This window comes from Melitaea cinxia, chromosome 22 (genome assembly GCF_905220565.1).
Source record: "Melitaea cinxia chromosome 22, ilMelCinx1.1, whole genome shotgun sequence".
Taxonomy (NCBI): domain Eukaryota; kingdom Metazoa; phylum Arthropoda; class Insecta; order Lepidoptera; family Nymphalidae; genus Melitaea; species Melitaea cinxia.
The window spans coordinates 12,885,208-12,901,574 of record NC_059415.1 but is presented as its reverse complement, the minus strand read 5'-3'; the positions used below and the strand labels follow the sequence as shown (position 1 = coordinate 12,901,574).

Here is a 16,367-nt window from a genome sequence, read left to right as displayed (position 1 = left end):
AGTTTTGCGCTTAGCAACACATTCAGCGACTCATTTTTATATTATAGATTTTCTGTATATTCTGTTGTTAAGTGCAATAAAGTATATAATGAGGTATTATCATGCAAGAACAATTATTACTCAAGCCAGTTGTAAATAAACACATCGCTCGTTTTATTTCCATACACGGCTATTTTCTTTTGTCTATTGCTTCCGGCAGCCAATTAGCCCCTAAATGTTTCCTGTTAGTCTTTTTATTAGGGGCGCTAGTTTCCGTGCGTTTTGTTGGGAACTGCACGATCAAGCCTAGATCTACTAATGGGCTTCTGATTTTTATTTCGCCGTGTTTACGCAGATTAATGGACTTCAATACGTAAATTCAAATTAGTTTTATACAAATACACTTTAACGAGTGCCCATGAACTGTAAAGAGGTTCTATATTGTTTTTTTTTTTTTTTTAATAAGTTGTAACACTGTTGGGTTTTATTTCGATATAAATGATTATGAGACAATAATATGAGTGAGTAAGATGATACGCTCCGGCCAGTTTTTGGAAAATTTACTGTTATGAGAGTAGTAGTCGATTTATTTGTTGAGACGAATATTATAATTATGGTGAACCCTATAATGATTTGTTTCTGTGGTGATTTCGTAGGAAACTAACCGTTTGTGATTTAGGGTAAATTACTTATAGGTACTAGTGGTCGCCCATAGGTCGGGATTGGTCGGAATAAATAATTAAAATTTAAATTAAAGAAAACCAAATAATTATGAAAATAAAGAACCTTTTTTAACATTTTTCAATTTGACTACAGAAATTGACAATCAATTAAATATGCGTGTGTGTGTCAAATACATGGTAGTGTGTGTAATGTTATTTTAATTCATTTATTCATTTTTTGGTTACCAACCCGCCTGCCCAGCGTGGTGACTATGGGCAAAACACATGAGTTCACGTTGTTTTTGGCGTGGACCTGTGGAGGCCTATGTCCAGCAGTGGACTGTATAGGCTGTAATGATGAATATATTTTTATGCATAATTAAAAAAAATACAAGCACTTGCACTCCTTCTCTATATAAACTAAATGTGTACGAAATTTCATGCTCCTCCGTTCGCGCAATTCTCGTAAAAAGGGGTACAAAGTTCTTGCTTCACGTATTAATATATAGAAATATTCTAGTCCTGTTAAATAAGAATAACCTACTGTTTTGTAATCTTAATAATGAAACGTAAAACAGAATAATCAATTTTTCACTTAATATCCATTTAAATAAAAACATAAGAAAAATTAAGGCTAATATACCCCTAAGTTATAAGCGGGGCGGGGGGGGGGGGGGGTTAAGGGGGTTAATAACACATATTGCAAAACAACGTTTGCGGGGTCAGCTAGTAAGATATAAAGTGTGACCACAGACGACGTTGCAATTTATTCATCGTTCTTAATCGAATTGTAGCCTACTTTTTTTCCATAATAACACTAAACTTTTTATTCCATAATCACACTTTTTTTTGTAACCATTGCCAAATGCCAATATTGGTCTCTCCCGCCGGCGTACGCCTTGCGTTGCATACAAATTTGTTGAACTAGCGTAGATAGAGTTGCTCACTATTGATTTTCTTATCTTACGTACACGGTCGTCTGTTCCTATGATAAGTAACTTAATCCTTGTGGTATAAGTAACTGTGAGGTAGGCTGACTGTTATAGTTAATTTTTTTGATAAATATACATAGAAATAATGATTGTATAAATAAAGGTGAATCAACAAGCCCCGGAACAAAAACAGGGCCACTACAAATTGCGCCAACGCTCATTGAATATAAACTAAAGATAAATATAAATAAATTTCCATATGAAAAAGCTCACCTATCTCAATATCGCTTATCAACCCAAGATTTTACAGTATGTAGGCTGTTGGGCGGGACAATAGGCGCGATCCACTCGGCGCGACGCCAAGCAATAACACCTCGTAGGCTTGTCGAGCGGCGACAGAGTTATTGCCGATAAATAACGCGCACAAAGAGACAATGAGACTGGAAACGCGCCACGGCGCTGTCGCCCGGCGCACGATTTACTGCGACGCGGCTTGCGGCGGACAGCGCTGTGCTGCGTGCTGTGTTGTGGGCTGTGTTTGTTGTGTCTGTGTTTGATGATGTGTCGCTTGGTTGTTTCGTGTGATGTATGAGTATTAAAATTATATAATAAAAAAGATAAAATTATGTGGTGTCATGGGACACCAGGTAGGAACGAAGTTCCTTCGGATAGTATAGAAGTAATACAATGTGAAGAAAAAAAATGTTTAATTTTATATAAATTTTCTAGTTCTTGATTTTTTCTTTATTTTGTTGATTGGTTTTTAATTAAGCACATAAAAATATTTAGGAAATTTAGTATTTTAGAAAATAACAAATACCGTAAAATAAAATAAAATAATAATTCAAACTATAAAAAAATATATGTCGTTATTTATAGTTGTTGACAGTATCATCATCATAGGCCTTTACGTCTATTCCAGACGATTTAAACGGTGTCTAAAGAGCATTTCTTCTGATGGCTGTACAAGCCGATACGGGAGCGGCAGACTCTACCGCAGACCGAACAAGGAAAAGATGTGCTAGTGTCACTGATGTCGCTGTTCTGGTGTTTTTTGTTTCTCCTGTCCGATAAGAGTCCAAACCAGGCTTCATCGTGATGTTGTTGACCATTCTTCACGCTCTTACGCCATTGGTCTCTGTTCTCGGCTAACTTTTCCCAGCTGTTGTGATTTATGTTAAAAGCGACCATATCGCGCTTGGCGCAGTCTTTAAAACGGAGCAAAGGCCTCCCAACATCCCTCCTTGCGTTCGCAACTGCGCCAAGCATGATCTGCCGCGGAAGTCGAGAGGGGTCCATCCGGTGTACATGCCCCAACCAACGCAGCCGACGCTGTTTTAGCATGGCAGTTAGACTGGGCATCCGCGCTAATTGTAGAACCCTCTCGTTGGTCGCTCTGTCTTTCCAACTTATACCCAGGATGTTGCGTAGGCAGCGCATATAAAAAGTGTTAATCTGACGGTCTTGCTTCGCATAGGACGTCCACGCTTCCGCTCCGTACAAGAGCGTGCTCAAAACACAGGCCTGAAATACTATCATCTTGGTCCTGTTGGTAAGATGTTTGTTGTTCCACACTCTTGTACTGAGCCGCCCGAACGTAGTCGCCACTTTTCCGATGCGAGTATTGATCTCTGCTTCTAGAGAGAGATTGCTCGATTGACAGTAAAAAAGTAATAATATTACATAAATAATTTAAAAAGGTTTATGTACTAGTAATATTTTAGTTTTACAAACGTCATATTAAGTATACAGTCGTGTGACTGATATCACGTCACTTCCGCTATATATTTTTCTTACGGTTTTAGTATCAAATTTTTTTCAGTTCGCTCGCTCAGCCAAATGTCAAGCCTGCCGTAAGGAACTTCGTTCCAATAATATAATGATACAACTTTTTTCGTATTTTATCGCTGTTTATTAGGTTTTTACATGCCCGACTTTTCGAATACTTTACAGCAACCTTGGTCACTTTGGTGGGACATTATAATGACTGAAACTTGAGGAAACCAAATAATTAATATGCATTAATGCACATAAGAATAGAATTAACGATACAAGCAATTAAACCACAAAATTGTGTAACCAGGCCATCTTATTCTGAAAAAGCAATCTCTTCCAGACAACCTGATAATGAAAAGAATATTGCTTTGCAGATGGCAGGTGATATAATAAAAAAATACTAGGCATTGTTTCATCGTTAACACGTATTCCAGAGCTTGTTAAACTATTTTTTTTTTATTTTATGTCACTAGGTCGACAAACAAGCGTACGGCTCACCTGATGGTAAGCGATTACCGTAGCTTATAGACGCCTGCAACACCAGAAGCATCGCAAGCGCGTTGCCGACCCAATCCCCAATCCCCCCAGGAGCTCTGGTCACCTTACTCACCAACAGGAACACAATACTGCTTGAAAACAGTATTATTTTGCTGTGATCTTCTGTAAGGTCGAGGTACTACCCCAGTCGGGCTGCTCCATATTTTGAGCAGGAAATTCCTGCTGTGCCCTACCTCAGTTATTGTAAGTTATATTGTATAATGGAAGTTTGTATTCGATTTGTAATATTTAAGCCCGACCCAAAAAGAGAGGTGTTTGACGTGTCTGTTTGTCTGTCTGTGGCTCCGTAGCTCGCGAACGGATGAAGCGATTTCAATTTAGTTTTTTTTTTTGTATGAAAGGTGAGTTACGGGCGTTTCCCTCGGTCCACCAACGAGATGTATCTTTTTTAGAATTATTAATACTCGTACATACTTAGGTAATAATAATAATAATAATAATAATATATTCTTTATTGTACACCAAAATATAAACAAACAGTAGTAATTACAAAATAAAAGATGTACAAAGGCGATCTTATCGCTGAAGAGCGATTTCTTCCAGATAACCTTTGGGCACAGGACATGATATAGTAGTGACGGATAGGAAGTGTACAATATTCTTAAGGATGAATAAAAATAGTGTATGATAGATTCATTAATTCATACAAATACACATATAAGTACAAATATCCATACATAAATAATCAAAATAGTATTAATATACGTGTATAATTGTAAAATATATATTGATAATATAAAATATGCATGTTAAAATCTGAATATTATTATATGTTAAGGGATATATAGTACTTCTTTAGACGTTGCTTAAAACAGGCTGGAGTAGAAGCACGTCTTATTGAAAGCGGAAGAGAATTCCAAAGGCGGACAGCTTTAGCAGTGAAGGAATTAGAGTAGAAGGAGGATTTATGGGAAGGAACTTTTGGAAGTAAATTGGAATCAGATCTAAGGGATCGCTCATGGGAATTGCAAAGATACGTGAACCGTTCTTTAAGATATTGAGGGGCATCAGGATTGAAAAGTACACAGTAAAGTAGGGAAAGTACATGAGTATTCCTGCGGTACGGTCCTTAGGTACCTTAAGGTTGAGTTTCCTTAATTATTTTTTACTTTTTAAAGGCAACTCAGGTTATTGTGTCGGTTTTTTTTTTAATTTTTAATTTAATTTTTATTAGTGGATGACTTGTTTAGTTTCTTGTAAACAATAAGACCGCGTAAATAATTGATAATCTATAACATCTGCATCTGCGATTTCACGCGTGTAATTTCCGCTCTCATGGGAATGTTGGGGATAAAAACTACCCCATGTGTTATACTGGATGTAGATATAGATAGATTAGATATTTATGCGTTAAGTTTAATTACAAATTGGTTTTGCTTGAAAGAGTAAGAAACATCCACCCATGTATTCTTACAATCGCTTCAGCCTGTAATATCCCATTACTGGCCACTTTTTCCATGTAGGAGAAGGAGCAGAGCTTAATCCACCACGCTGCTCCAGTGCGGGTTAGCGGGTATTCTTACAAACTTTAGGACAATGAAATCATAAAGTTTAGTATCAGCTACCATTTTGAAACCAACTTATTTATATCAAAAACAATTGAATAACAACCCATATAAGATAAAAATTGTATGGAAAAATGTATCGTCATTGTATGTAGATTATATAGGAAGTATTACCAGAATATGAACATTATGAAGCACTCATACATTTACACAAACACTTCACTGATTCCGCGGAGCTTGTTGAAAAACGATTATTTTTAACGAATCGTTTCATCGGACGTCAATGTGAAGTGAAACGAGTCGTTAATGATTTTATTTCGACGTTTACAAGTTCATGGCGATGGTTAACTTATTTTATTGACAACATATATTTGTCTTCATAATGTTTTAAATAAATAAATAAATTCTTATTTAACCAACTTCAAAAAAGGAGGAGGTTACTCAATTCGACCATATATATTTTTTTCTTTTTTTTATGTATGTTCGGGGATAACTCCGTTGTTTATGGACCGATTTCGATAATTCTTTTTTTGTTGGAAAGGAGATATCCCTAGTTTGGTACCATGATAAGGAAACCAGGATCTTATGATGGGATCCCAGAGAAATTTTTAACTGGGTGTACCAATTTTGATGATTTTTAATTTAATCGAAAGCTGATGTTTATCATGTGGTCACATTTAAATTTCATCGAGATCTGATTACAACTTTTGGAGTAATCTTTGATAATGCCTATTTACTTGACTATTTTTTCGTCTACCTACGTTGTATTACTTGTCGATATAATTGAAGTCGCTTTTTCTTCGTTTGCCCGCAAACACAATTGTATAATAAAAGTTTGTAAGTTTATATAGTTTGAGATGAACGTAGCTGGCTGGAAATCGGTACCGTACCGTACTTCGTCTCCTTTGCATCGAATGCTAATTAAGTCTTTTAACAACCCATTTATCGCGTTAGATGTAGCAGCGAGTCCCTGCAAATATAAAAAAAAAGCTTGTGTTGTAACGTTTAGGCTAATAAACCTTGTCATTTTAGCTGTTTGTTCTGTTTAGCTATGATCATTTTTTTTTCTAATTGTAATAATCTGTGGTAAACGGTCTAAGTACTTTAGTGTTACCTTAAGTACTTTTTGTTTTTATACTTCTATCCCGTCATTCTTACGGGATTGGTTATTGCGATAACTATATGACATATGAATGAGCGTTCATATATTCCATAATTACCTATATTTAATATGAAGCATTGTATCCCTCTCCTACATGGAAAAAGAGGCCTATTCCGAGCAGTGTGGCGTTACAGGCTGAATACGAATGGAATGCGATATCAAAAAAGGGAATACTCTTTTTTTGCCTTAGATATTTCTTTCTAAAAGAACTGATACTTGTCGCGATAATCGTAATAGGGTACCAGTGCTGGATTTTTCAACTAAATTCCAAGCTGAGTGACACCTTTTTGTATAAAGAAAGTTACGAGAGTGAAAGTGTCTATTTGTATGGCGAATAATCTGTTGCAAGGTCTACTAGTCAGTTTAGGCAAATGGTAGGCCATAAAACATCACCTTAAGATTTATAACTATAGAACAATGTATACATACCTAATAAAAATACGTCGAAAATTGGATACATAAAACTAGCACAGATAAAACCGGGAGGATTATCTAGTCATAAACTCGTACAAATGTTTCCGTACGCAACGAGGATCGCTTTCAATACGAAATCGTCTGTTTGATTTTCTATAGAGATCACGCAGACAAAAGAAAAACAAATAAAATAAAAATATAATACTTAATATTCAAGCGAACGCCACTATAACACAATTAACCAACACACACATACACACATCATACAACAAACACATTCATGTTTAGCAGATGTCTTTATTCTTTATTTGAATGTATTATTAAAAAGAATAAATACACCCGTCTCTTTTCAATATAGCAAAAAAACGTAATAAAATGTTGCCGTCTCGCTTGTGTAATGAGATTCAAAATGGCCAGTTATATTATTAGTTTGTATGGAGATTGTATGGAGTGCTTTATTATTGAAATGAATTACTTTTGTGGGGGCGTAGTTTTTATTAAGCTTTGTGTTATTTCTCTTTGTTCGTTTTGTTATTGAACACGTTATTTATTTACTTTTTATTTTTATTATTTATTAAATACTTTACTATGTTCTGTGGTAGCCATTTGTTTGTTTTGTTAATAACATTTAATTTGAGGGTTTTATTTAGGGGTAATTTTTTTTAATGGCGAAAAGTGGCACAATCATATTTTGTATATATGATATTATGTTTTGTTTGTGTTTTATACTTTAAGCAACTTACTTAGAAAATACTTACATAAGTATATAAAATAATACTTAAGAAAAATAAAATAAAAGTTTAGTTAACAGAAATATGTAGTTGATTGATAAGTCAATAAAATAATAATTGTGTTTGCAGATAAACGAAAAAAAAAAACCGACTTCAATTACATCGACAAGTAATACAACGTAGATCGACGAAAAAAAAAGTCAAATAACTACGCGTTATCAAAGATTACTCAAAAAGTAGTTATCAGATCTCGATAAAATTTAAATGTGACCACATGATAAACATCAGCTTTTGATTAAAAAAAAATTTTCGAAATCGGCCCACGCGGTCAAAAGTTCTGATGTAACATACATTAAAAAAAATACAGTTGAATTGAGGACCTCCTCCTTTTTTGGAAGTCGGTTAAAAATTGACATCTTAACATCAGGTACATTAGTGTGTATTTTAATTATCATTAAATGCTAATTTCTCTCTTTACCTTCGTATGTTCCTATTCATACATAGTATAGTAAATAAACGAAAAGATGCATATTTTCAATCATACGTCGAAGACATGTGGATAGAATAATGAAACAAATTTTTCGAATTTCATCGCGGTTTATTAAGCTTTTTAAATGTCCCACGTTTCGAAAACTTTACATCAACCATGGTCACGGGAGGAAAAGTTGTTTCATTCATTGTTCAACTACATACCTACGTGTAAACTATCATTCATTTCTAACTGAACCATAGGGTTTATAACATATAAGTTTTATGTTGTGTATTGATATTGTATATGAGAAAATATAAACATTGTTATATATGTGATGTTGTGTATATAAAGCTCTGAACCAATCAGACTCCTACTAAGCACCGATTACGATTAAACATAAAAAAGAAACTCACACGCGAACAATAAACACACACAGCCCTCGTGTACGTACGATCAAATTGTAATCGAATCTACCCCCTCCCCCTCCACAGGCCCTCTTCCCCCTCCTCGTTTAAAAAACAATAACATAGACCATTAAATTCGCACACATCACTGAAAACGCCTCGCACTCTAATTGCACGAACAATCACTTGTTCGGGCGTCTGTGCGAGCCTCGGAACAGAGGGCGTTAGAAATGGCGTTAAGTATTGAATACAGCTACTGTTGTATGATGCCTACGTGGTATTTCCTCCCCGATAATAATAATAATAATATATACTTTATTGTACACCAATAAATGTTAAAGTTTGAATTTTAGCATTAACTATCGTCTTTGTCATCCGTAAGGGAAGTAGCGAGTCATTTCCGTGTCTTTTGTGTGATAAATTGTAAAAAATATTATAGAAATAAATTATTTTGAAGTAAAACTTCTTTATGCACCCTTAGCTTGGGGAGTTACGAAAAGTGTGATCAGGCAGGCGAGCGTAGCAAGAGAAAGAGGTACAGGCACACATTTTCTTTCTCTCTTTCTCTCATAGTCAGTTAGGTTTCGTATATCTAAGACACGGTGCAGACTTATTGTGCAGAAGTTTTACTTCAGTCGTATGGTCTAAGACGCACTCGTTTTTAGGGTTCCAACAAATAAATATAATACAAAGATATATAAAACGATGTTATAGCTGATGAACAATTTCTTCCAGATAACCATTTTTACCGTGCCGTTGCCATGTTATGGTATAGAACTTATCTTAAAAGTCTGTATGTAATGTGTTCTGGTATTAAGAAATGCTATACCATGGGGTAACATATGTATATGATCATTTTTACATATTTTTTATATTATGTCTGTTTCTATGGTAAGCAACTTAATACTAGTGTTATAGGTAGCAGTTGACCGTTATATCTAAAGAAAATTGATAAATATTCATAGAAATATTAAATATATAAATCCAAATATTACACCCAAACTCAGGCGTGAATCGAACCCGCAACCAGCGGAGCAGAAAGCCACTACAAACTACGCCAACGGGCTAGTTATACTAGATAATATAACTTACTTGGTTTATTTGAGGTTTCTTGGAGTTCATTTCTATTAATCCTATGCTCAACTTGTTCTCATAATTGCCAAGTTGTGTTACAAAATAACAAAAATTTAGTACGCTGCTGTGGTTATAACGCTAGTAATATGATTTCGAGAAGATACTAGGTATATCTGTACTTCTGAAAGCTATTAAAATAATCAATTATAAAATTCTGATAATAATAATATTTATTTTGTGTCTACTAACATTGATTCCCTGCTATTAATTTAGATTTAAATATTGTATGTAGATTTATGACTTTTCTACATTTCTCTATATTAAAAAATAAAACGTACACACATTTATACTTTATTGAAACGTATTCGCTAAATATCGTAGTAATATTCCAACAAACACAATTACGTATTACGAAACAGCTTACAGCTACACGTATAGCACTTTTACATAATCGTTGTTTTGAGGTATTGGTACAATGAACCACGTGGGAAAAATATAAAAGCTATTATGGTCTTTATGTCTCAAAAAACAAGAACAATGATCGTGTGTATGAGTTGTGTGTATTGTGTAGTATACTCACCCGCCGCAGCCGTGCGTTACGACTTGTGACAATATTGTTTTAGTGTTTTGTGCTTTCTTTTAGAAGTCGACCAAAGAGTTTTTAATATTATTTCAAAACGAAGAGGCATTGTTTATTGTATTGCTTTCTGGAGTTTTTAAAATATTTTATTGTGTTGTAAATAATGAACTTTTAATTAGGTGTGATTATAATAGAAATGTTTTGAAAGAGATTTATATACCTAATTACTAGTCGACGACCTGGCGAATTTCGTACCGCAACTCCCGTATTATTTTATTGTGGCAACAAAAACATAGCGAGCAGTAATCGAAATAAAATATAGGCTATATTTTAAGTTGGACAATGAAAAATTTCGTTAAAATCGGTACAGTACAGTCGTTTCGGAGATTAGATACACGATGACACTAGATTTTTGCAGACAAAGTCACAGATATCAGTTATCAATATAAATAAAAATGATTCGCTAAATGTGTTTCTAAAAACTAGATTTAACTGAGGCAGGGCAAAGCAGGACAAATCCTGCTCAAAATATGGAGCAGACCGACTGAGGTAGTATCTCGACCTTACAGAAGATCACAGCTAAATAATACTGCTTTGAAGCAGTATTGCGTTCCTGTTGGTGAGTAAGGTGACCAGAGCTCCTGGGGGGATTGGGGATTGGATCGGCAACGCGCTTGCGATGCTTCTGGTGTTGCAGGCGTCTATAAGCTACGGTAATCGCTTACTATCAGGTGAACCATACGATTGTTCGCCGACCCACTTGTACGAGAAAGAAAAAAAATTGAAGACGGTGGGTTAGGTTAGGTTAGATATATATTTTCCTATTCCGATATATTTTCCAATACACTGTAAAAGGTTCCTCTGGAATAAAATATTTAAAAACGAGTTCCGCGGTGGAAGCGAACGAAGGAGAGTCCCGCTGTCGCTTAGAACCGAATATAAAATCATCATATCAAAAATTTCTTTATAACTCTTTTTTTTTATATGATATTAAAAATTGTTTAGAATTCCATAATGTGTAAAACAAATCGTTTTTAAACAATTGCCCCGATAATTGGATTTTGATTAGATAAAGAATAAAGAATGCTTCAGCTTATTTACGTTTGTAATACAGAATAACGTCTGAAGGTTTGTTAAGTTAATAAAATAATAAGGAATACTAATTATTCGAAGCGCGAACAGTGCTGAAGTCAGTTTAAGTTGTTTTATTCCGCTAGTGCAATGTCCCGGTGTTTGATCAGCGCCGTGTGCTCAAAGGATTTTGATGTTCTCACCAACTTGCTGAGGCTTTAACGAAACATGTTTCAAAGGAAACATGTTCGTTTGTTTTAAGACGAAATTTAGTCTGAATGAATTTTGATTTTTTTTGCAGTGTTTTAAAATTAAAATCATTTTTTTGGTTGTTTGTTCTTGCGTTGAAATCACTTTGTTTTGAATTTTAAAGAAGGTCGTTTTAAAAAATAAGTAATTAGCGTAAAAATTTGGTGTTTTTTTTTTGTATTGTATTGTTGTGGGCTCGATTTTCCGCATTTAGACACAAAGGTGGTCCGTTGTGCGTGAAAAGAGGGCTGACTAATTCAGCCAGCCCAGCTCCTTCCAGAAGCTCGAAGCCTCCTGGGGCGTTCACAGGCTTCTCGGAGCGTCCTTATTTCCTGAAATTGGGTGTTAAACAACTATATTTTAAACTATCTGTGCCCGCGACTTCGTCCGCATGGAATTTAACAAAATGTTATTGTTCAGTTTGCAGAGTTATAAAATAAATAAATTTCTAAAATAAAAGTATCTTAAGTTACTCCTTATTATATCAGCTACTTGCCAGCAAAAGCCGTCAAAATTGGTCCAGCCGTTTCAGAGACTAGCCAGAACAAACAAACAGACCGAAAGAGAGACAGTCAGACAGACGAAAATTGTAAAAGATGTTATTTTGGTGTATGTACCGTGTACACATCCACATGCATTGGGTAAAAAGCAGTTATTTTAATATTAAAAATAGACACTCCAATTTTATTTATTGCCCGAGTAGAAATTTCTTCCAATCCGATCAGGAAATCTCATCTCATTCTGATCAGGTCCATACAAATCTTCTGCGTTACATACCTTATCCGGTCCAGATCAGGCATGCCCGGTCCGGTCCTTCTAAGGAACACGAAAATTTCTACTCGGGATGATCTGGTTGAGCCTGACCTTTTTTCTAGTCAGGTGTGATTAGCTACGTCTCGTGATTTCCCCGCCTAAGATGATGAGATAATTTTAGTTAAAAAGTTCACATGTTCTGAATCTCCAGCCATCTCTTTATCTGCGTATTGATTTTTGTTACATTTGCGTTAGAGAGTAACAAATATCCTCTCATGATAAATTTAACATTTATTTACACTTTTTTTTTTAGTTAGTTGGTTAAATAGATTTAAATCTTCTTGATAATGTTTTCTTCTAAATTTCAGAGTAAATATGATATTGAAACAACTTTGTAGGAGGACTCCCGTGACCATGGTTGCTGTAAAGTGTCCGAAACGTCGTATATCTAAAAAAACTTATTAAACCGCGATAAAATCCGAAAAAGTTGTTTCATTGTAATGAGTGATATTCGCGTAAACATTAGAAAACAATATGCAAAAAAAAGTAAATGAAGTGCTTGGTACATATTACGTGTATTAAAAATTTAAGGTACTGTGTGGCTACGGTACTAAAGAATATAGCCACCCCCTCTCTTCCCGTGGATGTAAGAGGCGACTAAGGGATAACACAGTTCCACTACCACCTTGGAACTTAAAAAGCCGACCGGTGGCGGGATAACCATCCAACTCCTGGCTTTGAAATACACAGGCCGAAGACGGCCAGCAGCGTCTTCGATGCGACAAAGCCAGCCCTGCGGTCACCAACCCCCTTGCCTAGCGTGGTGACTATGGGCAAAACACATGAGTTCACGTTATTTTTGGCGTAAACTTATGGAGGCCTATGTCCAGCAGTAGTATAGACTGTAATGATGAAAAATTTAAAACTAAAATAACATTTTTTAAGACTGTTACTACAACGTTTATTCCTTTTGTCAACAGTTCACAAACGAGCGCGCATCACCGAGGTCTGCTCCAGTCCATCGACACCAGAAATGACGCAGGAGAGTAAAACACCGGCGCAGACTCCTCCTCTCTCCACCCCACCACCACGATCCCCCTCAGAACATGACCTGAACGTGGAAGAAGAACTTGACCACTCCGAACCGTCCTTAACACCAGAGAACCTATCCATGAAGGAGCAGAGACAAGATGAAGTCAAAAAAGAAGATGAAGATAAATGGGACCCTACCTTCAAGTACCGCCGTGCAAAAGAAGGACCAATGTCCGAGCCAGAAGACGCTGTGCCCTTCCAGAAATCCCCAGTTGACGTTCTAATAAAGGTGTTCCCTAAACGTAGTCGACAGGAAATTGAAACGATCCTGGCAAGATGCAAAGGAGATGTGGTAGCTGCTATGGAGATGATGGTGAATGGACCCGAACAGTCCTACAGCCTGACCCCCGAGTCACCATACATGCAGAACTATCAGTCCAGATCTGCCTTTTCTCCGCTATCGAATCAGAGCTTCAAATTTTCTCCGTCTAGAAGATTTCTGACACCCCCCTACAGTGGTACGAGATACATGCCAACTGTGATACGTCCTCCGCCAGAGTACTTATCCTCTTTCCTGCCTCATTCTGAACTGATGTACGGCAGACAGTTGCAAGTACCTTCACCTGGAACTTCTCCGACATCTGACAATACGAATAATGATGGATTTTCCGATTAGGGGTACCTTAAATATTGGACAGTGCTTTAAGGAGCACCTGGCCATAAATGTGACGTGGAATTTGATTAGAGACTCGAGTCTATGGTGTGTTTGAGTCAGTTTTGTGTCATAGAATTGAAGTAAGTTTTATAGCTATTGTATAGAATATTCTAGATAAAATATACGGTACACGGTGTGGTCGAGTTCCATGATCACTGTAAATATGTTTTCCGTTTAAATAGTTGTGATAAATTAGTTAATATGATTGTTGGAGTTTTAGTAAAATTTGTACAAAAATGCAAATACGATTATATTGTAATAGTTCACTAAGGTGTGGTTTTAGGTTTTATTGTTGTATTAGAATAATTATTTTATATTCTGTTGATAATGAATTTCAAAACTAAAGCCTTTATCGTTATCATCCTAGGCATCATAGTCGAGTCTACACTTTATGTTTAATAACAGCTAACATTTGATGAGTAAGTAAAATAAGTATATTTTGACAGTTAAATGTAATTTTGTACAAGTTTTATTGAAATGAACATAAAACCCCATTGATATCGGTTTATCGATCTGTGGATTTAATTAAATAGTAATTTACAATTTTAGCGATAAATTTGAGTATACGAAGATAAACTAGAGACATACCTATAATGTAAATATGTATAGATAATATGAACAAATGTTGATATCTTACACGTGTCGCCATTTTGAATTAGATTTAGTTTTAAAATGTAATATTTATTTAAGTTTACCTATCATTAAAGTCCTTTAAGAAATTAATTAATATTTTAATTAATTTAAAAAAAAAATAGTTGGGATATTAAACTGTCAAAAATCAAAAATTTGTTTATGAAATTAAAAAAATACTGGTTGGTAATAAATAAAAAAATGGCGGCAATATACGTAAAAAAGGCGATTAGTGTAAAAGAGGCTACACTTGTCTGAAAATTAGTAGAATTAGTTTACCGTATAGTTATCAACAAATATTTTTTCTCATTATGAAGTATATAAATATTGTAATATTGAAGGATAAAAGGCGTTAGACGCCATTTTGTAAATAAACAAGTACCTATTATACGTAAAGTTCTCATTATAAGTAATTAATTAGTTAATGATCAAGTAACTTAGATGATTAGATAGAATTTTTATATGTAATTATGAAACAGATTTTATGTAATAGAGGTTTTAATGATTATCTTTTTTCTTTTTGTAAATTTTTGCAGTTAGATACTTTTTACGGGCAATGTTATATTCGTAAAATAGTACATCTTTATGGTATCATCTTTTCCTGTTACAACGGTTTTGAATAAGGTTTATCCAGCTAATAGGTCATGAATAGACTTTATCAGATGGAGGTAAAATAGCCCATCAGTGTCTGTTTTTCATTAATTAGTAAACTGTAACATTTAGGTTATGAATAAAAATATCCTTTGAATAAATTTATATTCAATGGTGAGAAAGAAAAATATGTCATTAACTTTTATCTGTCGGATACCGTTATCCGTCAAAGAGTTGTAATGGCAACCGGTGATTGAGGCCCTTAAGGGTTACAGATCTTAGTATTATATAGTATATAAATGAAGTAAATAAAAAATAAATTTTAATTAAATTAGAAATTTGACACAAATCGATATAGTTATAAATACTCGTTTTTTTAAGTGTTTATAAATCTTAGTTAAGTTATATTTATACTAATTACGTACTTAAAACATTAGAAGTGGAATGTTTAATCGTATAGAGTAGATGATTGTAAATGTACGGAATAATAAACGGCTCATTACACGCAGACTGCGTCATTGTTTTCTTTTATTACCAGCTCTACTGGCTCATAAGTGAAAAGATTATTACCAGGTATAATATATACTACATTTTATTTACAAGCAAATGGAATTAAAATTTATTCAAATACAGTTTTAAAAATTCAGTCTCTTGTATATAGGCCTCAGCAAGTTCGCGCCAGACATTTCGGTTTTCCGCAATCCTCATTCAGCCAAAACTATTGATCTAATTATAAATATTAAAACATTTTGACGTTAGTTAATTTTGAATTTCTAGAAAAGCTTTATAATGGACAAGAAACTCTATAAATACTATACATATCTATGACATAGTCCTTTTTTTCCTATACAGTCAGCCACTGGTAGGACAAAAGTATAAAGGCTGTAGGGCCGTAAAACGTTATCTTAAAAACTTTTGATAATGTTACGGAAACGCAAAACTGGCTGTACGAATTGTGTTGGGTCAGCTATAGATTAGTTACGCGAAATAATATCTAATTCATTCTAGTATTCAATGTTATGTTGATGACGATGTGTTTGCGCGACGGTCACAGCACTGGCTTATGGTTGTTGCGCT

The 16,367-nt window shown here is 34.8% G+C and overlaps 1 protein-coding gene across 1 annotated transcript in view; it reads left to right on the top strand.

The window, feature by feature from the left end:
• The window catches only part of LOC123664639 (doublesex- and mab-3-related transcription factor A2), a 50,782-nt gene extending 36,752 nt beyond the window's left edge, over positions 1-14,030 (top strand). Inside the window, exon 6 of the mRNA XM_045599157.1 lies at positions 13,303-14,030. Within this exon, the coding sequence (XP_045455113.1) occupies positions 13,303-14,030 (728 nt within the window). The remainder of the gene's footprint in view (positions 1-13,302) is intronic.
• The last annotated feature ends 2,337 nt before the right edge of the window (positions 14,031-16,367 follow it).